Consider the following 23,853-nt stretch of genomic DNA (forward strand, 5'->3'; position numbering starts at 1 on the left):
GCACCGCACCGCGGTTGCCCCGGCGGGGGTCACCACACCGCTCCCCACCGCGCCTGCCCCGGCGGGGCGGACGGTACTGCGGCACCCCCGCGGGGTCCCGTCCCCGTCTCTGTCCCCCCGCGCCGGCCCTGCGGGGGCAGCAGCTGCCCCTCTGATTTTGGGGCAGATCCTTGGCTCCAAGGGCGAGTCCCTCCGGTAGCATGGCAGGTTTCACCGTCTGGGACTATGTGGTCTTTGCGGCCATGCTGCTGGTCTCGGCCATCATCGGCATCTACTACGCCTTCGCGGGAGGGGGGCAGAAGACACCCAAGGACTTCCTCATGGGGGGCCGCAGCATGAGCGCCCTCCCCGTTGCACTCTCCCTCACTGCCAGCTTCATGTCAGCTGTCACCGTGCTGGGCACCCCTGCCGAGATCTACCGCTATGGGGCCATCTTCTGCATCTTCGCCATCACTTACGGCCTGGTGGTGCTGTGCAGTGCTGAGATCTTCCTGCCCGTCTTCTACAAGCTGGGCATTACCAGCACCTACGAGGTAAGGTGGAGTAGAAGGAGCCTTTCCACAGCCTTCAAGGAGCTGGGGGGTTTCTCCTGCCTGCTTTCTATGTGTATCGCCTCAGCCTCTTCCTTCAAATGCCTCTGCACTCAGTGCTTCCCTGTATCTCCAAACTCCCAAAGGCAGGCTGCAACCTGCTCTGTCCCCAAGTCTGCCCACACTGCCTATGCAGAGAGGAGGTGCTCAACCCTGCTCTCTTGGCTCTGGAGCTGTGCACCATGCCAGATCTGTTTCCTCACTCCAAATAGTCAGTTCAGCAAGTGGATTAGTCCTCGTGCAGCTTGGATGGTGCCATGTGACTAATGATGTATAATTAATATACCAAGAGCAGAGTGCAAGAGCATCTAACATGGGAACCAGAGTTCTCAAGTCATGCTCCCTCCACATAGGTTTCCAAGCTCAGGTGCTGCCACAAAAGCCCCCCTCTGTGAGAGCATATGTTTTTGCTGTTCCTAGAGATTTTGGGGAGGCATCTTTTCCACCAGAGGCATCTTTTCCACCCAAGGCTGTTCATACTGGTGAATGCCTTCTCCATTATACTTTTAGAGGGAGGTCAGCAAGTGCTCTGTGTCTGTGAGAGTTTTCTTACTTCCACCGAAATATGGTTGAGCTGGTCTTCAGCTTAGCATGTAAATTAAAGCTATAGCTAGCAGCGCAGAGCCATCTGGGGTGGTGGGACACATCACAGGTCAAGTCTGACTGTTTTGGGGTGAGGAAGCATCTGGTCAGGACTTTCTTCTGATTTAGAAAATCTGTGCAACCTGTTTATCTTCCTGCTTGGAGATAGTTCCTAGCTGCAGATTTGGAGGCAATTTGCTCTTTTCACTGAGGACATTGGGAAAGGGGCATCGGTGAAGGTGAAAGTCCTTGGCTAGCTACTTCAGTCTTCTGCATTTTATTACACTGAATAGGGGCGTTGCAGCACTGGAAGCTGAAAACAAGGTCTCTGTTGGTAGACTTAGATAAGAATTCACCAACAGCAATCTCTGGTGGCTTCCAGTGTATTTTAAACTATTAATCTTTGGACTGTCAGTTATGATACTTAAAATAGGGCTATTTTAAATAAAGAATTATGACTGGAAACTCACTGATAACCTTGGCATTAAATCAGACTAATGCACCTATAAAAGATGTATCTTTTACTTGTGGACAGAGTTCAGAGATTAAACAACTTCTTGTCTCTGTCCAGGGGTTCAGCACTGCTTCCTTGTGTGGACATGCTCACAGATCACGTTTTAAATGCTCAGTTCACGGGTGACCGCTTTGAGATACTTTAGTGTTTGTCTGTGTCGATTGAACCGACTGGCAGGCAAAGGAAATCCCTTTTGTGCAATCATACACCCTAGAGGCTTGTTAGGACACACGGTGGGAAGAAATCTGCCCTCTGAATAACAAACTCATTCAGAGGGTGTGCTGTCCCGGGCTAGACAGAAAAGTGAGAGTTCCTGTTTTGCAAAAGACTAGATTTCCACTTACCAGTAGAAGATGGTGAGCTGCTTTGGGCAGTCCAGAAGGTGAGGTTACCATGGGAGGAAGCTGCTGACCACAGAAAACCTTCTGCCTTCTCTTACAGCAGTTCAGATGGACACACATAATGCCAGAGTTTCCAAATTGACTAAGGGTTAGAAATAGCTGTAATGTTTTCTTTGTCTCTCTGATTTTGCAATGCAAGCGGGTTCTGTTGTTTGCTGATACACCACTGTGAACTTCTAGGGAGCACTGTGTGGAGTCAAGAGTTGGAGTCAATGATCCTCATGGTTCCCTTCCAACTCAGCATATTCAATGATTCTGTGGTAATACATGCTGGTTGTTGCCAACTCACAATGCACAGCTCCTTGTCTAGTGAGTGCCTTGAGGTAGCTGGGTAGCATCAGTTTCCATTCTGCAAACTCCGTCGTATACTGGCTAGCTTATGTCTACTTCACTTGCTCATGTGTCATTACCCAGCAGTGAGGTCTGCAGGGAAATATCAAATCAAGTTGAAAGAGGTGTCAAGCAAAGTGACTCTAAGAGTTTTGGCCGTTCATGAAAATTGCAAAAATGTCACTATGCCCTTTCTGTGTTGCTCGTCACTTCACTCTAGTCCTATCGATAATGCCAAGTTTTGATACAAACATTTGGTTTTTCTTCTCTTTTGCAGTATTTAGAGCTTCGATTTAATAAATACCTGCGCCTCTGTGGAACAATCCTCTTCATTATACAAACGGCAAGTAAACCTCAAAGGTGTTCTGTGCTTCTCGTAGCCACAAGGGTTCTTCAGCTTAGTGTAACTGGCTGTTTTCTCTGCATGGTTGATGAGGTTACCACAGCGCGTGGGTGGCTGGGAGTGGGAGAAACAAAGCTCTTTCTGCTCCAAACCAATGAGGTAGGGAGCGGATGTTGGGCTACCTGCCCCTTCGGTCTCTGTGTGCATTGTTGAGCACCCGGAGCAGTCACTTGGCATTAGCGCCATGCCAAGAGATGAGTGACCCTTCACTGCAGGGTGGCAGCGTGAAGGGCAGTCATTCGCCTGCCTGCTCGAGAAAACCACACCAGCTTCAAAATGTAAACATGCCCCAATTATCTACAGCAGCAGCTTTCCTCCTGTGGTCCATGGATTCTGGGAGTCTGACTAATTCTCAAGGGTCTGTGAAAGGTGACAAAAGCTGTCAGGAGCTGTTTTTGCTGTGCAAAGGTTTGTACCACCATTGGGGGAAAAAAATGGGTGTCTGCAAACTGAGAAGTAGCAAATTACTGCCTTGGGGAATGTTAAACAAAAGCAGTCTCTGCAATTGTTTTTTATGCAGTTTGCTGTATCCAGACCATTCAGTGAGTCAGTATGGGACCACAGCTTTTAAACGTACAGTGAGCGTGTGCCAAATGCACCAGAAAGAAAAATGTGTTCTTTTCACAATTTTGAAGTGCACTTTTTGGGGAATTCAAAGCCTGAATTAATATACAACCAGAAAACTTTTCAAGTTACATGATTGCTTTTTCCTGGTTTTGTATTTTTAAGAGACACCAGGAGTTACAGGGCAATCACGCTTGCACCAGTAAGATGGTGGTCGATGCAGTGCTGATTACTTATTTGAACAGTGCTGCTTAGCTGGCATTTGTAGATACACAAGCCCACAGTAAAAGTAGAGTGCAAGCCACTGTGAATACTGACACCGTTTCACCAGCACATATGAAGGCATCACGGTTGTGTAAGTTGGAAAAAGCCAAGTGTAATCTTTGCTTGCGAAGATCAGAAAAATAGTTCTATGCAACTTAAATATGTGCCCAAGGAACTTAACTAAAGAACTAGAGGTGTCTCTCTGTGCCAAGCACTAACAACTGAACCTGAATAATGAAAAGAATAGAGAGGAAAGGAAATCCCCCAGGATTTTAATGGGGTAATTTTAGCTGTTCTGTGAATATTGGCATGTGTTTAAAAGAAGAGGGAAAAAAAAGGATATGTAGTAATACAACCTGAAAAACAACTGAAGAAGTGGAAAGATTGTATCATCAGTCCTGTTTTAATTTACACAAAAATGTGATCATACTTGTGACAAAATTTTAATTTCTGATGGTTCAAAGCTTCTGGCACTTGTTTGCTGCCTATGAGAAAGCCACTTTTTCATGCTGACTCCCTGAATTAGCAGGATTGGAGAGACATGGGTTTGACTGATGGACTATTAGATGGATAAGGAATTGGCTGGATGGTTGTATCCCAGGGTTACAGTCAACAGGTAAATGTTCTAATGGAAACCAATAATGAGTGGTGTCCTGCAAGGGTCTATACTGGGACGAATACTATTTAATACCTTCATTAATGACATGGGTAGTGGGACTGAGTTTGCCCTCAGCAAGTTTGCAGATGACACCAAGCTGAGTGGTGCAGTTGATATGCTAGAGGGAAGGGATGCCATCCAGAGGTCCTTTTACAGGCTTGAGGACTGAGCCCTTATGAACCTCATAAGGTTCAACAAGGCCAAGTGAAGGGTCCTGCACCTGGGTCAGGGCAATCCCCAATATCAGTACAGACTGGGGGATGAACTGATTGAGAGCAGCCCTGCAGAGAAGGACTCAGGGATACTGGTGGATGAAAAATTGGATACAAGCCAGCAATGTACACTTGCCAAGCATATTCTGGGCTGCATCAAAAGAAGCATGGCCAGCAGGTCGAGGGAAGTGATTCTCCCCTTCTACTCCACTTTTCTGAGACCCCATCTGGAGTACTGCCTCCAGCTCTGGAGTCCCCAGAATAAGACAGATATGGACCTGTTGGAGTGGAGTCCAGGGGAGGGCCATGAAAACAATCAGAGGGCTGGAACGCTTCTCTTATGAAAAAAGCCTGAGAGAGTTCGGATTGTTCAACATGGAGAAAAGAAGGGTGTGGGGAGACCTTATTGCAGCCTTTCAATATATAAAGGGGGCTTATGAGAAAGATGGAGAGAGACTTTTTACCAAGGCCTGTAGTGACAGGACAAGAGGCAATGGTTTTAAACTGAAAGAGATTTTGGTTGGATATAAGGAAGAATTTTTTTTGCAATGAGGCTGGTGGGCCACTGGGCCAGGTTGCTCAGAGAAGTTGTGGACACTCCATCCCTGGAAGTTTTCACCGTCAGGTTGGACGGGGCTTTGAGCAACCTGAGTGGAACATGTCCCTGCCCACAGCAGGGGAGTTGGACTAGGTGATCTTTAAAGGACCCTTCCCACTCAAACCATTCTGTCAGCAGCCCTTGCTGACAGTCACTGTATGGACAGCAAGTCAAACATTGACTGGGCTTGACAAGTGTCAGTAGGTGGCTGATACAGCTGGTTCTGAGGAGACATTCCCCAGGGTCTGGTCAGGACTGGCAGCTTTCTTGGCATACAAGCTATATATGAAGACTCATGTCATCAAGAGAAACAAACGTGCACACACAGGTGGGAAGTAGTACACAGGTAGGAATAGCTATTTCCCCAATGACCCCACCATCCTTTCTCACACATGCTTGTAGCAGGTGTGGAGCAAGGCACCAGGGCAATCTGGTCATGCTGGGTGAAGCAGCCCCTCCATCCATACTAATTTCCTCCCACAGCTGGATTACCGCTCACTCCAGTTACTTCTTGGCTCTCTCCCCAGCATAGCCACTGGCCATATGGCAGAACTCCACAACAGGGACTGGATTGGACCTGCTCAAAAGGCATAGAGTGTGATCCACCAGTTAGCCATTGTGCTCTGGTTTACCACCTGTGCCTGGGACAAACTCCACACTTGCTGGAAGGGCAAAGGCTTGCTGGATGCCAGATGACATCTGATTCTGCTGCTTTTCCATGCCCAAGTCCCACCCCTGTAAATCAGGGAGTCAGAAGAGTTCAGTCATGGAAATCTGATGCAAGTCAGCTCAGGACCTGACCAGTGATTTAGATCCTTTGGATCAAGACCACTGACCTCCACAGAAGTTGTCTGCACATGGAAAGCTGTATTCCCCTGAACCATGCCACAGTTGAACTTGTCCTAGTAGTACAAGGCAGTAATGACGGTGGTAAAAAGGCAAACAGGGTTAAAAAATATACACAAAGAAATTATAGAGGCTATCAGTGTATGAATCCAATTATGCCCTTAAAAATGGATGGAGTAGCTCCTTCATTTGTCTATATCTTTCCTGTATTGGGTGAAAATACAAATCTGCTGCTAATCATGCATGGCTTCATTTTACAGGAGTGTAATCCCTTATCATGCTACCTATAATGACAACTAATGCTGTATTTTTTGTTCATACTGAGAGGCATATTGATCCCAAGACTGAGAAAAAAATTGGAATAGATTCCTTGGCAAACTGTGTGTAAACCTCATCAACTTCCTTTTGCACTTGTTTCTGCCATATGACTGCAGTCTTAAAGCAATAAAAAAAGTTAATTTTTATAATTAGCTAGCCAGGAAAAGCTGAAGAGGAATTTGGTATTCAAGAGTCAGTGGTGTTTGTTTTAAGAACATTAGGCTGTGAGACTGCAGTGCTGGTTAGTCTCAGACATTCATTTTCTAACAACTGGAATTATTTCTTGACTGTTATGAATTTATGAAATATAGACTGCATAAATGCTTGAAGAGAAACCATCTCAGAAAGCTATCATCACATTTTCCAGGAATTTACATTTATTTTGATTTAATATCTTTTTTCCCCTTCTAGATGTTATACACTGGTATTGTCATCTATGCTCCAGCTTTAGCATTAAATCAAGGTAAGATAAGTATACTGCAACTGTTCTATGTTATAAATTTTTTTTTTGCATATAGTAATGGCATGCTTTTTCTGGTAAAGCACACCTAAAAGCTCAAGGATTGACTGTGAAGTCTTCTAAGATTTCTGTTGATCCTGCTGGGTACTCTGACAGAAGGCCTCCCAGTTGTAATCCTAGTCCTTTAATCCCTATCTGTAAGAAATTATAGAAGAGGCTTGAGGGAAAAATCTGCTCTCACTCTACCTTTCATGCAGTATCCTTAGGTCATGGCTACATCCAGAAAAGTTAAGAAGACTTAAGTAAATTTTGAAGGCAATGGAGAGACTAAACATATACTTAATTTCCCTGGTTAAGTGCTCTTCTTCAGGAGGAGAGTGAGGCAAATTTCTGTAAATATGGTTCTGGGCTGCCTGGAGCTGTTTAACTCAGCCTATCGTTTCTCCTGGAAAAACAAATCAACAGCAAAGAGATCTTGAACTTAAGATATTTGTTATGATATTTACAAAATTAAATATTTCCACTTTCTACTTCAAAATGACTCTTTGCTTTTAAAATGAGCCTCATTTATTTTGAAAGGGGAAGAAAGCTTTTATGTGGAGCCAAATTAAACTTTTAATCTGACACAATTAATTTGTCCACTTGGCAAGAAAAGGCAATAACAAAATGCAAATAAAAAAATGAATCATTTTGGCTAGAATGAAAATCATGCTTGTTCTGTTTGTTGGGGTTTTTTGGGGGGCTTGTTCACTGAACAAAAAGGAAGAAAAAACCCAACACTGTCTGAATTGGTTTCCTCCGGTGTGTAAGTCCCACAGGTTTTATGTCCTTGATGTTTATATTTGCCCTGCAAATACATGCTAAACCAAGCTATGACCTAGCTGGCTTCCAACTAGAAGCAATGATTTTCATTAGTTTTCTTGCAGTGTTTCTAATTAGCCCAAACTGTCTGCCGGGGAGCCCCCAGTGCCCTGCCTGGCTGCATGTGAGCGTGCCAAGCTGTGGCAGTGACAGCTTGTATGCCAACCACAGCACAGTGTCGTCTGGTGTAGGCATACTATGACGTTTCTCTAAAAGAAAGAAGAATAAAAGAAAGGCTTTTAGTCTGACACATTTCCTCCAGACAACACGTGAACCACCTTGCCTCCTCAGAGCATTCCCATGCTGTTTACTTGCTTAAATTCTTGTGTAAGGACTCTGCGGGACTACCTGGGCTTCAAGGAAGGACACGTATTTCCAAACCTTCCTGAGTTGGGGCCTACAAACATATTGGATGTGTTGATTGGCAGCATTCACATTAAAGACAAATAGCTTCTTAGATCCTGAAATATATCTAACTTTTTAGCAGTTTTCAATATCTGTAACAACTTTCAGTTTTGGAACTGGTTAGGGTGAATCCCCTGGTTTAGACGCAAATCTTTTCATTGCCATTTTTTATTACCTCCTACTTTTGCATTTAACTTATTTCTAGTTTTTTTCAACAACCAGATTAGGGGTGAAAAATTTGACTTATTTTTTTTTTTGTCCCCAATGCCTCATTCACACTGGTGGCATTTCCCTCTTTTTCAGTCACTGGCTTCGACTTGTGGAGTGCAGTGGTGGCGACTGGCGTGGTCTGCACTTTCTACTGCACGCTGGTACGTGGGCCCTCCGACTGCGAAAAATCACTGTTCCTTTCACTATTCACATCCAATATGGAATTTATTGGAAAGTAGCCTACTAACTGGCTTACCCCTTGGGAGTACATTTCACAACGTAGCTGTAGCTGCAGGGTCATATTCACCCAGGGACTTCTCTGGATGCAAATGTAGCTATGATGCGACTCAAACCTTTTCTGTTTTGATATGTTCAAACTTCTGTTGTTACTGAAAGAACAGCAAAAAGATAGATTTCCGTTCCTAAAAATCCTGTCTTTTTTTCTTCTAATCTAGTAGGGTTTAGCTGTGTAATTTGTCAAGCGCCTGCTTGCTGCAGCTATAGCAGTCCTGAGCTTTACTGAATAGAGCCACTGAAAATAGCAAGTGCCACATGAACAGATTGGTCTTTTGATTACTGTTAATTGACCAAGTGTTTAGAAAATATTAAATGGAACCTCAGTGACAAATTTATTTGTAAATGTTGGGTTAAATCATATTTATTTTTATTCAGATGAATAGTATGCCTTCTGGAGTTAGTGGCACTGTATATGATGTAAAATGAGCACTGTTTGCCAATTTATTTTTGATACAAAGTTCTGAATCAGCTTATGTGATGAAGGAAATACTGGATTACACTATGTGTATGGCCAAAGTAAATTCTAGCGCACTTCAAAAAAAAAAGGCCAGGATGTCCTGAGTAAGTTTCAGGATGCAATTCCCGAACATTCCAGTTCAGAATGACTTCTATTAAAGAAGAAGATTAAATTAATCTATTATGCATAATACAGATAGTATACTCTTAGTTCAATGTGGGTGCAAAGCAAGAGTGCTGCTGCCTTGTTGTGTCTGATATGTGCCATTCCTCATACAGGGTGGTCTGAAGGCAGTGGTGTGGACAGACGTTTTCCAGGTTGGAATCATGGTCGCTGGATTTTCATCTGTGATTATACGAGCTGTGGTGGTTCAGGAGGGAATTGGACGCATTGTAAACGATTCCTACTATGGAGGAAGATTAAACTTCTGGGAGTGAGTTTGCCTCTTTATTCCTACAATAGAATAGAGCCAATGTGACTAACTGTGAAATTAAATTGCTACTGAAGGAGGAGGAGGAGGAGGGGAGGAGTTGTGACCCAATTTTTATACATTTTTAAACAAGCTTACCTAGTTTGAGGGATATTTTTTAGGTTTTACACCATGCAAACGCCTGTAAAGAGCAAAACCTTTTTGCTTTGTCAAGTAGGTGTTTTAAGGATGCATTTTGGATTCCATTGAAAGTGAATGGTGAATAGGAAAGGACAATTGTATTTATACTTATAATTTGCAAAGAGCTGATGTGGCACTTCAGCTGCTGAACTAAAACAACTGGGAAAAGAATAGTTTTTGTCTAATCTGAAAAAACGAAATGTTTTTCCTTTTCCCTGAAAGAAAATTTAAAGTAGTTTTAATAGTACTTTACCCTCCATTATTATAACTAATCACAGCCTAAAAATATAATTTTGCAAGGTCAAGAATATCCATTCTTACAGTGTTGAATCAAAAACCTCTTTAAGTTATAAAAAAACCCCAGTTATTGTACTTTTGATGAGAAACTTCACCCTGTGCTATTAGTGAAAGTTTAGTGTGACATGTATTACCTTTTGTCCATGAGTTCAGTATACTCATCAGGTTTTCTGCAAAATTCTTCACCACGTTCTTCAGTAAATAATTCATCTGTGGGCACGTTTTTCTTCTTGTGAACAGTTATTTTTTCAATCTGTTTGGCTGATTTGCAGTGGTTGTACTGCATTGCTTCTTCCTCCAATCATAGAGTTCACAGATAGGAAAAGAAAAGGAATAAAGGCATGTGATGGGTGAAATAATATTACATTGTTCACAAAGATAAGCATAATTTATTGCTATATTAAAGTGTGATTTAAAAAAAATATATACTTATGGCCATTCAAAAGCTGTTATTCACTTAGAGCTAAACCAGCAAAATGTTTTAGAGAGGCTCTGTCCACGTCCACAAAGGCTAAGTGTCCAAACACACCTTTATATTGGTGTCAGACTGATGTCCCTCTAGATAAGCAGGCATATTAGACTTTTTACTGGAGCATCATTTCATCACAACAGTCACAGGCATCGCACAGCTTTACGTAAGACTGTAGTTTATAGGCAAATAAATCAGTTAAAAGTTCACCTTTGAACAGATCAGTGTGTTTCGCTAGATCAGGATTTCAGCTCTGAGTTTTAAATTTGCTTTCCGTGACTTTACATTTCACATATCTGAACGTTCAAAATCTGGCCAAATTAAGAACATTTGTATTAGAACAAGTATGAGGAAATTTTTTCTCCTAGCCATTAAGGTCTTCTCATAAAGACAAGATTTTCGTATTCTGAATTTATTTTCTCTTTTCCCTCTCATTGTAGCTTCAATCCCAATCCTTTGCAACGGCACACCTTCTGGACGATTGTTATAGGTGGGACCTTCACATGGACTGGCATTTATGGGGTCAACCAGTCTCAAGTACAGAGATACATTGCATGCAAAAGCAGGTTCCACGCGAAAATGTAAGTCTGCCTACAGTAACTTTTAATGTCTGAATTCAGCAGTGACTGTTCTTTATAAAGGAGATTTTTCAAAACGGAATGTTTTTTGTCAATATAAAACCCATTTGTAAAGGGTAACAACTTTTGCTTTTTGTTTTGTGGACCATGTAGAAGACAAATTGGCCCAATAAATACTGGTATTTGAATTACATATAATTGCTGTAACATTGAACTTTGTGCCAGTATTATTGCATAAAAATAGCTGCATGAAGTTTATATGCAACCTAAACACCAAATAATAGAGTACTTGTGCTGAAGCCATATCAGGACAGCATCTTGAGTTGCTACTCTACTAAACCTAAGTCATTGTGTGGCAATTTTGCATAAGTAAAGACTAAAAGATTTTTCCATACCAATTAGTATAGATGTGAGAAAATGTAGAAATGTTTTATGCTTTATTCAGTGATAACATTGCTGAGGAATAATATATTTTACTTTCAATCATGATTTTTTTCAAATAATGCATTTTTTTTTAGGAATTCACTGTGGAAACTGGCAGAGTGTTCTGTTTTCCTTGAATTTAAACATTTCTGATCAGCCTTTACTCTAGAATGGAGTATACTTTCTACCTCTATTATCTTACCTTTAGTATCATTCCAGTAGTTCACAACTCAGGATTTAAGAATTATTAGCAAGCTCATAAAGTCCATTTATAGGAGAAATATATAAATGCACATCATAACTATAGTGCCTATAAATTCTATAATACAGAATACAGAGGAGAAGTTTTATGAAGGCTTTCACTTCATAAAGTCAGCAAAATACCCACAAAATCATGCACAGTTTATAACTGAAATATTTTGATTATGGCAAGAATCCACTTTTTAGCCATTGACACTGCAGACAGGAACGAGCTGATGCTCGTCATCAGCCACATCTCCAGCATACAGTGCCACATCTCCAATGCACCACGTGGCTTCTCCGCAGTCACTGGCATGTGGCTGGGTGCCAGGTTCTTGGCACTGCAGAGGCAGGAGGTGCATCCCACATCCGTAACGCTGCCTGGCATGATTGTGTATAGGAAAACAGCCACATACATTGTGCCAGATTTGTGTGCCAGTGAGACTGTTCTTCCTGACCACCTGCTCCACCTGCGCTCGCACCTTCCCTACCCTCTTTGTAAGGAGGGACACCTCCAGGGCATCCCAGAAGTAGAGCGTGGCCAGGGGAAATCTGGCACCGTGGCAGCTTCTGGGCAGATTTTCTCAGCTGTTGCAGCAGCTTTGACCAGGGCTGGAAGCTATCTGGTTCTGGAGGGGTTTGGATAGGATTTGTAGGTCATACCGTATTAGTGGTGGCACAGCCTTAATCAGTGAATGCCTCTCCTGCTGGCGTGGGTGGCTAGACTCCGTGGCATCTTGCTTGTGCCTCGGTTGTGCAGGGAATTTCTCCTGCATGGAGAAATCACTTTGTATAATGATTGCGGCTTGTCACAACTACAAACACTGCCATCTACCTAGTTCATCAGGGAATGTAATTAAACACATCTGGCAAGTCACATTGGTGGCCTGCACCTCTTATTGCCTTTTAACCTGTACATAGAAGTGTAAAACGTCATCAGGTCAAAGTAATAGGGTTTTGTACCCTTGTGACATTTTCTGTAAGGCTTTATAAGAGACAGCACAATAATAAATCAGAGCTGAGAAAATAATTCTCTCACAGATCCCAACTTGCAGTTTTTGGGAAGGCCTTTAACTGTGGCACAAGTGTCGGAATTTTCTCAGGCTTTGGGAAAGGATTTCACTCCGTTCAAGAAACACACCAGTAGGTAGGAGCACATGCTATCACCCTCAAACAATAACTAGGCAAATTGAACATAATGCTCATATATGTACGATAACAGACACAGAGCAGAAGAGCTACATTTTCAGGAAAATATGGGCTACTAACACATTTTTCTCTACTTTCCTTTCAAGGTCATCATCTGGCCTGTTTCAGTGCTGAAATCTTAGAGCCAGCCTGAAACAAACAACAGAAAATAAGCCTTGTGCAGTCACAGTGCTTAATTCACCCAAACTCCGCCCAGTGTTACTCAGCCAGAATTAATGGGAACACTTCTCTCCAATAGTGCTACAATTATTATACTCCACTGCTTAGTCATAGGGTGTACCGTGAGCTGGGATGTAAATCAGAATTAAAAAAAACAGTTTTCTTTTCACTGTCAAACACTGACGCAGTTTAAAAACAAGAATTTCTGGATTCAGACAAACAATTTATTTTGCTTCAGTGTGTTTCTCTCGACTTTCTAATCTTTATTACGCGCTATAGGTTAATACTGCTATTACATCTGTTGAAAAGATCTGGACTGATTTAACTCTTTGGTTAAATTTTGTGCTAAATCAGCTTATATCAAGGTAGATTATGCCAGTGCAGGAACAGCTTCAGCTAAATGGATGCAAGACATCCAACCAATATGTAAGCAACTATAATAAGATGACTACTTCATTTTTACTAAATTAGTCTAGAGAGAAATTTAAAGTGCTGCTGGTTCTGTGTTTAGACCATCCCTAATTACAAAGACAAAGCATAAATGCAGAGTTTCCCCTACTATGTGTAAACCAGCTTTTATTTATATAGATATTTTTAAGAGTTTACATTGTGCTTGCCAATAATTTCTCTATAGTATAAAACTGATAGTTCAACCTAGTTAATCTATGTTATGCCTTTCTGAAAATGTCCATTTCAATGCCTAACAAGACCTATAAAGTTAGGTTTACTTCTTCATTCATCCTGATGGTCTTCTAGAGCAATCCAAAGGCTGGTGCCCCTTACCTTCATGGGAACTGAAAGCACCGTAAGGCCTCCTAAAGCATTGCAAGCATGGATATATTTGCACAGGAACTGAAGGTCCTCCCAAAGGAGGTCTTAGCAGTTGGCACAAGTCCAGGGTATGTGATCTGTCAAGCAGTTAAATCCCTATCCGCGGATGGTACACAGATAACCAGGAGGCAACTGCTGGAAAGGAACGCTGTTTTTCAAGGGCAAGCTGCCGGTGGGTGTGTTTGTTTGAACTGACCACCCTAGGTGAGAAGAACTTTGTGACCCAGGAGTCATCAAGAGCTGAGAAACATTTGAGAAGATCAGATAGTTAGATGGAAGGGAAAAGCCCCCACTGGGCAAGGAGAACAATTTGTTTTTCACTACTAATAGAGGCTGCCTGTTGTGTGTGGCAAAAGTAGCATTAGTGCCTGATGAAAATGCATCTTGGCTCTCAGTGATAGCTGAAGCTCCCGTCAGGACACGGAGAGGTGATAGGGTCACTGGACCATACCAGGCTCCAAGTTGTTTAGTTACTGACAGGGAAGCTCTGGGGTTGGTGGCAACCTCCTGCTCTCTGGAAGTGGCACCTGTAGGTGGCTCCAGACCAGGTCCCAGTGCCTCATTACTGCCTCTCAAGGAGACTGTCCCAGGAAGAAATGGGGGATTTGTTGCTTTACAAGGGCAACTCCAGCGTTGTGTAAGCGTGGCACTGTAGCGGCACAGAAGTGCTGGTGCTGACTAAAATGTACCCCACGCTTTGATCTGGGGCACCCCGCCTTACAAATCCGTCTGGGGTTTGTCTTTACCAAGGGATGTGGTGAGGGGTGAAGAGCATCTTCTTGCCAGCTGCCTGCAATGTAAAACTCATGCACACGATGAAAGGTGGGGATTGCCATATCGCCCCCATCATCTCCCGAGCAGCTTTTGTCTGGGGACGGGCACTCAGACCATACCACCTCAACCAGAAGTGTCATTCGTATACTTAAAAACATGATCTCACAGCAGGTGAAATGCTGGGAGCTGTATTGTGACTCCCTTTCTGGCGGGCTGCCACCGACCAAGGAGGTCTCCTCACTGGTGGTGCGGGAGCTTGCTTCCCTGGCCCTGGTGGTGTCTTGTGGGATGTCGAGCTCTGACATGGTGTTTCCTTGTGTGTTGGTGCAGGTCCCTCTACATCAACTTGTTGGGGCTCTGGGTGATACTGGCCTGCGCGACCCTGTGCGGTCTGTCCCTCTACTCCATCTACAAGGACTGTGACCCGTGGATGGCAAAGCAGGTGTCAGCATTCGACCAGGTAGGGCCCCACGTTTCAGGGGAAGGTGGTGAGGGGGCATCCTTCCTCCGCAGCCATAATAACCAGACTGGGGGGTGCGTAGGGGTTCACGAGCCAGGGAATTGGGAACAATGACATGTCCGAGTCCCGTATCAGGTGAGTCTGTAACGCTGATGGATTAAGCTGAAACCATGGTGGGAAGGAATGCCCTGGAGAAAGCAGCAGACCCATCCTCAGCACTGTTCAGTCCCAGCGTCTCCCAGCTGTCCCGGAGCTGTAGCTGAGGAGCACGGCAGGGAGAGAAGCGATGCGGAGAGCGCTCAGTCCATCCACATCTGTGGGTATTTGGGTTTTTGACCCAAAATGGGCCCAGCATTGCGTGAAACAGCACTTCAGAGAGAAGCGAGGAGAAGTGGTTGCCACCAGGGACAGCTGAAAGAGTGGTGCCCGCGTGGGTGACTGCAGGCCCTACCGAGCTGCTTTGCATCACCTGACCTAAACTGCTCTGTGCCAAGGGAGGCGAAAGCCTTTTTGGATTCAAAACACGGTGGTGCCCAAAGCATACACCTGGAAGAAGGCTACCAGCAGGCAGCGCTTTGCTGGTGATGGTGCATCCTTCCCTCCTTCGGGGGAGAGCTGGGCAGTCAAACCGTGCTGCGGAGAAACCACCTTGTAGCTGACGGCAGCTTCTCCCTAAGTAGGCCCTGAGCAGCAGATTTACCTGAGGAACAAGAGTTCTGGGAGCCCATAGACTGACCAGAGTCAGGGCCCCAAGAAAACCATACAAGTCTTTTTCTTGTATGTTTATGCCTGGGGTAATCATAGGCTCCGGATAATGCCCCAAGGACAATAGCTGGAAAGCCAGGAGAAGCACACAGACAACAGAGTACCTGAGGCAGGACCACCTGGTCTTTAAGGGTAGAATAAAATGAAATGTGGAAACCCGAAGGAAATTAAGTTGTTCCTGTCATTCAGATTATTTTGGTGGAAACTGAAAGCAAGATACTAAAAAGACCATCTTGTCTGTGAAAAAGATGCTTCACAGGAAGAAAATCTTAAAATTCCTTAAAAAACAATAAGTAAATTGTTCTCAGGTACCCTGAGGTTATTGGACTGTATCTAAAAACCTTTTTGTGGAGTCAACAGCAAACATAAGCATCTACTGTGGCATCCAAGCCCAACAGAGTGATGTACAGTACAGACTACGTGCTGCCCAGTGCTAGTTTTCTATACCCTCGTCACTGGAAAGGAAGCCCAACAGCACGGCTATATGCTCACCTCTGCTAAGTGGTCTAAACAGACTTTGCTGTATCTCAAGTGGATGTTTTTGGATTGGTTTTCTCTGTAGAAAACCAATAAATAGCGCAAGGTGGGACATTCAAAATTAGAACAGCTGGGCAGAATGCCAGTGAGAAGTCTATAACAAAAATAATACAGTGAGAAAAACAAAAGTTAGACCAAGATAGTAATAGTTCTTACTCTCTGAATTTTTCAGCTAATGCCATACCTAGTGCTGGATATTCTCCACGATTTTCCAGGAGTGCCAGGGCTTTTCGTGGCTAGTGCCTACAGTGGGACATTAAGGTAATCTAATACTTTGGAACCTAGTGTCTTTTTTTTCTTCTTTTTCATTAGAGCTAAAGTTGCATTTATACTAAAACTTTTGCATTTCATTTCTTTGTCTAGCTAATTTTTGTTCTTTAAAATAAACCCTGTAAGATTTTTGATGATACAGCTTAAAAATCCATATTTCCATCAGTGGTGCTCTGAGGTCCTAGGACTCAAAGCTGTTTGGAGTCCTCTGCTAGCAACGTGAGGAAACAACTAGCCACACATGATGGATGGCACTAACAAATCCTCCTCTCTGTGCTTTTTAAGCCTCTCTGCTTTAGGAATTCTTAAGTCCTGTAAGTGGGTGGTTACACAAAATAGCTACAGTTTGGGGGAATTTCCAACTGCTCATCTTTAATTTCCCAGTTTCTAACCTTCATAACTTTAAAGCCATCTCCCTGTCTTCATCCCTGACCTTTAGTCTTGCTTACAAAAGAGTTCCTGGACTTCCAACTGTCTTGAACGAACCCCATGAAAACAAGAATCACTATATATTTTTACTGAAGGAGACAAATCAATCTGCTTCTATCCCATAGTGGGGAGTGTTCTGTTCAGCTTTCCCAAGGAGCATCTTTTAGGAAACATCACCTCTCTCAGGGAAGGCTCTGAACAATAGTAAGCAGATAAAAATAAGGAAACTTAAGAATGTGATATCAGAATAATTTTTTTTTTTTTTTTTTTTGTTCTGAGTACTTGTAGCTACATAAATAGAGGGAACAGCCAGGATATTTGTTTTTCACATGATGAGGAACGGTTGGTGGCTTGTGAGAGCAAGGTACACATAGACACAAGATCACCTGACTGGCTTTGTGCCTTAGGAACGCTGGTTTCTCTGACCCCATAGGGAGCCTGGAATAGCTCAGTTTGGACTAGATGCCTAATTTTTAGATGACTATAATTAGATTATCTGAATCCTACTCTGAGAGCGCGTTCAAGGTAGTCAGTGACCTGCATGTAGGAATTTTACCTACCCAGATATATACTGTGTAGATCATTTGTGAAGGTATTACATATACAAGTAGTGTTTACAGCTTAGCCACATGTAATGGGTATTTTCTTTGACTTCTCCAGGCCCATCTTTTTATGAGGATTTGCCTCGTCTTCACCAAGAGCAATTATTTTAAACAATTTTTGTAAGCTCTTAACTGCATCACTTGGAATAAAAAGTTATTTCAACCAATACAGCCGTTACATTAGTTTTCTGACACTGTTCTAGACAGTGGCAGTTTCTCTCTGCCAGTAACCCATCTGTTATCTATGATTTCAGCTTCTAAGATAAAAAAATCATATAAATCTTGCCTTCTGTAGTACAGTGTCCTCCAGCATCAATGCTCTGGCTGCCGTGACTGTCGAAGACCTCATTAAGCCGTACTTCAAATCCCTCTCTGAAAAGAAGTTGTCATGGATTTCCATGGGGATGAGTATGTCTGGAAAAATAACTTTTCCACTTTTGCTTTACAAAGTGAGGGCTTGATTCAGATCTCGCTTATAGCATTGTAAGTCAGGAGCCAGGACTACATTAGGGCAATACTTGGGGGAGATGAGATCAGCTGCGTAGGTTTGACACAGAATGGGGGACAAGCTATTTCAAGTGAGCATAAGGAAACAAAGAAGCCATCTTGTTTGATCTTTAAGCGGGAAAGATGCACTGCATCTGTATTGAGTATTGGTTCACAGTACTACAAAGCCAAATGTCTCAGACTGAAACACATGTTATTATTCTTTCATCTGTCAAAAATGAGAAGCATAGAAAACAATTTTGTAACAAACCTTTTGAACCGAGTGGTATGTGAACAGTAGCATTGTGTCCCAGTAACATTCCAGAGAAGCAGAAACTTCATGTCTTCTCTGATACACACTCAGACCTTCAATCTGTTTTGCTCCTCTGTTTGCCGTAGCTCAAAGAGAGTCAGAGCTAGGCTGAGCAGATGGTTTAAATCTCTGAAGTGCAATTGCTGTCTCCGCTAGTTGTACTGTCTGTGATCAGCTGCAGGTGTAGCCCAAGACAGTGTTTGAAATAAGATTGGAAAAACCACAGTCCCAACATGGTGTCATAGCCCATACCAGTGAACAAAGCAGACTGGTGGCAGGTGACAAGTATTAAATATTTTCACCTGAGAGCAGTTTCTCAAACATTATTGCAAACAATGTTTATGCCAAAATTGTTGTTGGACTTATCATGAGTTGCCTGACATATCGCATTAAACAGTGGGATTAATCTATTGCTTGTGCGGTGAAACTCAGCAGGGGTGGAGGTGGAAAAAACAAATAAGCCAGTGTTATGGGTCCTGGGAAGAGACAGTAAGTCCTGGTGACCCAGGATGTTCTTTGTCACAGTGCCAACTCCCAGTAATGTGCCAGCATTTACTTTCTTGCTCCAAAGACTTTGGACTGAGAAGCAAAAATCATTCCCTCACAATAAAGACTATGACACAGGAGATTAGCTGAGAAATATGAACAATACATGTGGTGTTGCCACTATGGTTAATCCATATGTCTGCCATTTATTAACTAATCTTTAGTAATACACAGGAAGAGGATTTTGTCAAGTTTGCACGATCTCCTCTTAATGTAAACAGAAACCTGACCTTTTAGCCAATTCAGACTCTCCTAGTTAAAACCCAGATGCTAGCAGGTTTGTTTTGGAGATGTCAGGACCATGCTGGGTTAAACGGAAACATTTCCATCAGTGATTTTCAAACTTTGGCAGATTTACCTATCCTTCTGCCTTTCCCACACAGGTCTGTTTTATGGCGGAGTCTGCATCGCTATGGCTGCACTGGCATCTCTCATGGGAGCCTTATTGCAGGTAGGTGTCAGACAGCTTTTTCATGCCCCTGTTGAATGACCCAGAATGAATTATATAAGAAAATAATTGCTGGATACCATTATGAGATTAGTTTTTAGTCTTTGTTGGGTACTGGCCTCAAATAGCCCATGGCTCGGCCTCTGCTTTAAGCACCCGTTTAACTATACCAAGTCCTGCCAGCTAAGTATGCACCAGTTAAAAAACCCTCATAATTTCCTTCTCAACATCTTTCTTGCCCTGTTGGAGGCTTTAACTTTCTTGCACAGCACCTGATAGCAGACTCTCTTCCTTCCTCAGGCAGCGCTCAGCATTTTTGGCATGGTTGGTGGCCCCCTTTTAGGACTGTTTGCCTTGGGGATCCTCTGCTCCTTTGCAAATGGAATTGTAAGTATAAATTTAAAGCCCCGTTCCTCCAAAATTCGTTGATAATTTTGAGGATCTCCTTCCCCCTCTCCTCTCAGTAATTTTATGCTGGGCAGCAAGGGAGAGGTCTTTGATACTTTCCATAAGGACATTTCCCCTTGCTCCCTTTCCTCCTTGTCCCAAGGAAGCGATGAACAGGGCCGTATAGGAACTTGTATTTCTATCCTAAGACAGGATTTACATGAATGGGGGTGGGGTGGGGCAGACAGCACAAACTTTGGGAATATGGCCCATGGGTTAGTCTGATAGGGTTGCTATTTAGTGAGGTTCACTAACCTTCACCTCTTTGCAGTTGCAATTTTAATGTATATACTAGAAAAAAAAAAAAATCACTATCTGTCAGCCAAAAAGAAAAACCCACCCTGAAGTAAAAGAGACTTGCAAAAACAGATCACATGAGAAAAAGGAAAATTTGCTTCTGGATTTGTTCAAGAAGAATCTCAAATAAAGCAGTGTTTTCCCATATACCATGCAGCCCAAGGCTATCCTTTCATTGTAAAGGCATAGTGGCAAAATTAAAAGAGGTATGCTCAGGAGCTGTGAGTAAACACTGTATTTCCCAAAAGGGGAGTGAACTAAACTCTCCAGCTCTCCCCAGCTGTATATTTCATTTTTGCTATGCAGCGTACATTTTAGATTATCTTGACTGTTTCTTACTCATCTAGGTGTTGTTTTTTTCAAATACCCTTTAACCTTTCATGTAAATCCAAGTTTAATTTTCTGTTTTGCAGGGTGCATTTGGGGGTCTTATCAGTGGCTTTGTTGTTTCGCTTTGGGTTGGAATCGGATCTCAGATTTATCCTCCACTTCCAGAGAGGACCAAGCCACTACCTCTGTCAACTGCAGGCTGTAATATATCCTCAGTAAACTGGACGACAACAGAAAATCCCTTAACAACAGTCTTCAGCACACCAACTGCAGAGAGGTATACTAGTTCGTCATGTGCAACCAACAAAGCATGTATTTATTTTAAAGCAACACAAACATCTGCCTAGCATTTGGATTACTATAACTATCCCTCCCTGATTGACCTACCAGGCTGTTTAAGATGAAGAAGTTTTCCCTGATTTTTTTTTTTTTTTCCTGTCAGAGTGAAGTTTGTCTGAGTTATCCCAGAACAGAAGTCAAAGTGAATTTTCCTATTGATCTGTAAAGCTTCAGTTCAATATTTGAGCTTAAAGGCTTGGACATGCCTTACCGGGAACCACAGTGTCAATGAAAGCACAACGTTTACAGTTATTGGATTAACTTCCACAGTCTGTCACATGAATTAAAGTAGTAGGCAGTTAAAGGGCAATTTGCCAGTTTAACAGTTCCACCTACGATGGCTTGTCTGTGCAGAAATAGTTCTATTCAGGAAATTCAGAAGACACTAATATCCATATAACAGGCAAAATATAAGGGATTTTCTCCTCTTTGCAATTACCATATGTCTCACTTTGGACAATCACAATTAAGTGTAACAGTTATGAATGACAATATAGGGAACAGCAGGAACAGAAAGAAGCTGAACAAATACATTTCTAGGAATTCCCAATCCTTACACCTTAGAGCACTGTGCAATCAAGATACCTTGGTACATACACGGGTGCCCAACATCCAGTTTCATATACTGTACCTCTCACACAAGGCCTCTAGCATTGCTCATGGCTGTGGGGAAGCAACTGTTGCAACGGAGCACCTCGTCAAAATAAGGTGTAACCTGAGGTGTGACAGTTGCCTTATTGTTTCTGGCCATCTAGAGCTGCACATGGCTGATTTTCTACTTTTTTTTTTTTTTTTGGTGTGTCCCCTCCGTTAAATAATGTACCCCCTTCTAAAGAAGTTATCCCTTCATCTGGATAGCTGGAGTCCTCAGCTCTGCATTCCTAGCAGAGACAGGACTGTCCTGTTTCACCTGCTCTGTCCCATGCATTGCCTCACTGTACTGACCAGGCTCCTCCCATACAAAGGAACTTGCCCTGCAAATTTTAGAACAAGTTTTCAGTGCACGCTTTATTGTATGGAGGTAGTTCAAGACTACCAGGTCGCTTGGTTCAGAAGTAACTGTGCATTTATATGCCATCTGGAAACAGACAGCATTTTCAAATTGCCTGGAATAGGAAAGCAGAGATTAACACTTTTTCTGCTCTTTTTCAGGCCCGCCCTGGCAGACAACTGGTATTCCTTGTCTTATCTCTACTTCAGCACACTTGGGACGCTTATCACAGTAGTTGTGGGAATTATTATCAGCCTCCTAACAGGTACTAGTTCCAGAGCTGTGACTGAACGCGTCTTAGATCTCTTTCAAGCTAAGATGACCAGAGAGTTGTCATTGCCACCGGAAGTGCAGCTGACACTATTACAAGCACTGTGTAAATGTTCCCATCCTAAATGTCATTTTCTCCCCTCAGCCCTTCCACATCCCACTCTTGGTCTCTGTGCACAGCAAAAGTTACTTCAAATTTCTAAGGAGAAAGAAGTTTCAGCAGTTTTAACCTGAGGGGCAAAAAAATCTAATAAGTTAAGACATCTGTCTTTCCTGTTTTATTAGATGCCAGCAGGGGCTGAAGGTTTAAGGCTTGTCCCTGAACATGGCAACAACTCCAAGCAAGGAGATACACCCAAGCTTCTAGAGGAGAAAAGCAGTTTTGAGTGAGTTCAGAGCACTCAAGGGTTATTGTCTGCACCTGTACAGTGCATGCTTTTCACCACATTCCCCAAGCACATACCTAAGAGCTGCAGACTCTGTGCATGGCTATGTTAACTTCTTTCTCAGTTTCCCTGTACTATTTGTGCAAGGGGCAAAAAGCAGCACCCCACAGGTAAGCACAGGACTTCAGTTTCAGCCCATGGCCTCACCACTTTTGCATCTAGGTGAGATGCAAAGTGCACCCATCATCCACCTCGTGCATGGCAGAAATAGGACTAAAGCAGCTGCTCTCACAGCTTCGCCAGTATGCCCAGCCAGATTCCTATGACAGCCCTCCTCTTTGAGGCTGTTAGATTTCAGACCTATTAGTCTGACCTACGACGACTCCAGAACTATGAAACTCCAAATCCAGCAAACTCACTTCCGTTAGCTTCTCCATGCCTTACAACTAATAAGCACAAGTTACATTTCTACCATTTTCTTTTCCTTATGAGTTCCTAGAGGATTTGCTCCCCTCATTTCTTCCCATCACAAGCTTTTCCCATTGCTATAGTGATGCTTGTAGACAGGTTTTTGCTCCTTACCAGGTTGGGATCAGGTCACCCACAGGCCATGAAACAAAACACAAAAGCCAGGCAACTCAGTAAATCCAGATGAGAAATCCTCAGCCCAAAAAACAACCCAAAAGAACTAACCCAACCACAACAACACCACCCTACTTTTTGTGGTGCAAGATCCCATTTAAGTCTCAGGTGGCAATCAGAGCTAATTCCTAGCACCTGCATCTCTTTTCTTTCCCACACACATTTTCCCCTCAAGAATAGTTCATCTTCCATGCCTTAAAAATGCCCCCAAAACATCCCATTAAGCCTCATCCCCCTGCCTTGGGGGCTGCCCTTAAATAACTCACTATAAAAGTTGCTGGTGACTCTAGAGACAGGAGTCTTGCTGAGAGGGAGCTGAGGACTGGGGCTCAGGCTCCAGCACAGCACTTGGTACCGCAGCTCCTGGACTGGCAGAGTAGTCCCAGATATCAATGTATGGGATTCATCTTTTTCTGATGATTGTCTCAGGTTTTTTACACAATAAGAAATCTGAGGAGGGTCTAGGAAAGTCTGGGAAATGGTTAAGGCATTTCAAATAGACCTTGAGGGATCATTTTATCTTTTGAGAGGTATGGGGTATGCTTCATTGTAAAGAAATGATCCCTAAGGCCTGCAATAGCTTGATGGCTTTTGCTGCATGACTCTGTCCTGCTCACCTGGCCTGGTGCCCGTAGCTGGGCTCTGACATACCGTTTGCATATGGAAACCTGCCTGATTGAAACTTGCCTGTTTTGCAGGAGGGCTCAAGCAGAACACAGATCGTAAATTCCTGCT

General features: G+C 43.1%; 1 protein-coding gene across 1 annotated transcript in view; it reads left to right on the forward strand.

The window, feature by feature from the left end:
* Positions 1 to 200: 200 nt before the first annotated feature.
* SLC5A8 (solute carrier family 5 (sodium/monocarboxylate cotransporter), member 8) overlaps positions 201 to 23,853 on the forward strand; it is a 25,857-nt gene continuing 2,204 nt past the window's right edge. The window contains exons 1-14 of the mRNA XM_009894414.1: positions 201 to 533; positions 2,695 to 2,760; positions 6,692 to 6,743; positions 8,310 to 8,377; positions 9,249 to 9,403; positions 10,787 to 10,927; positions 14,891 to 15,020; positions 16,495 to 16,583; positions 17,919 to 18,031; positions 19,352 to 19,419; positions 19,717 to 19,803; positions 20,574 to 20,767; positions 21,982 to 22,085; positions 23,817 to 23,848. Of these exons, the coding sequence (XP_009892716.1) occupies positions 201 to 533; positions 2,695 to 2,760; positions 6,692 to 6,743; positions 8,310 to 8,377; positions 9,249 to 9,403; positions 10,787 to 10,927; positions 14,891 to 15,020; positions 16,495 to 16,583; positions 17,919 to 18,031; positions 19,352 to 19,419; positions 19,717 to 19,803; positions 20,574 to 20,767; positions 21,982 to 22,085; positions 23,817 to 23,848 (1,632 nt within the window). The remainder of the gene's footprint in view (positions 534 to 2,694; positions 2,761 to 6,691; positions 6,744 to 8,309; positions 8,378 to 9,248; positions 9,404 to 10,786; positions 10,928 to 14,890; positions 15,021 to 16,494; positions 16,584 to 17,918; positions 18,032 to 19,351; positions 19,420 to 19,716; positions 19,804 to 20,573; positions 20,768 to 21,981; positions 22,086 to 23,816; positions 23,849 to 23,853) is intronic.

Source organism: Charadrius vociferus, unplaced genomic scaffold (assembly GCF_000708025.1).
Source record: "Charadrius vociferus isolate BGI_N301 unplaced genomic scaffold, ASM70802v2 scaffold871, whole genome shotgun sequence".
Classification (NCBI taxonomy): domain Eukaryota; kingdom Metazoa; phylum Chordata; class Aves; order Charadriiformes; family Charadriidae; genus Charadrius; species Charadrius vociferus.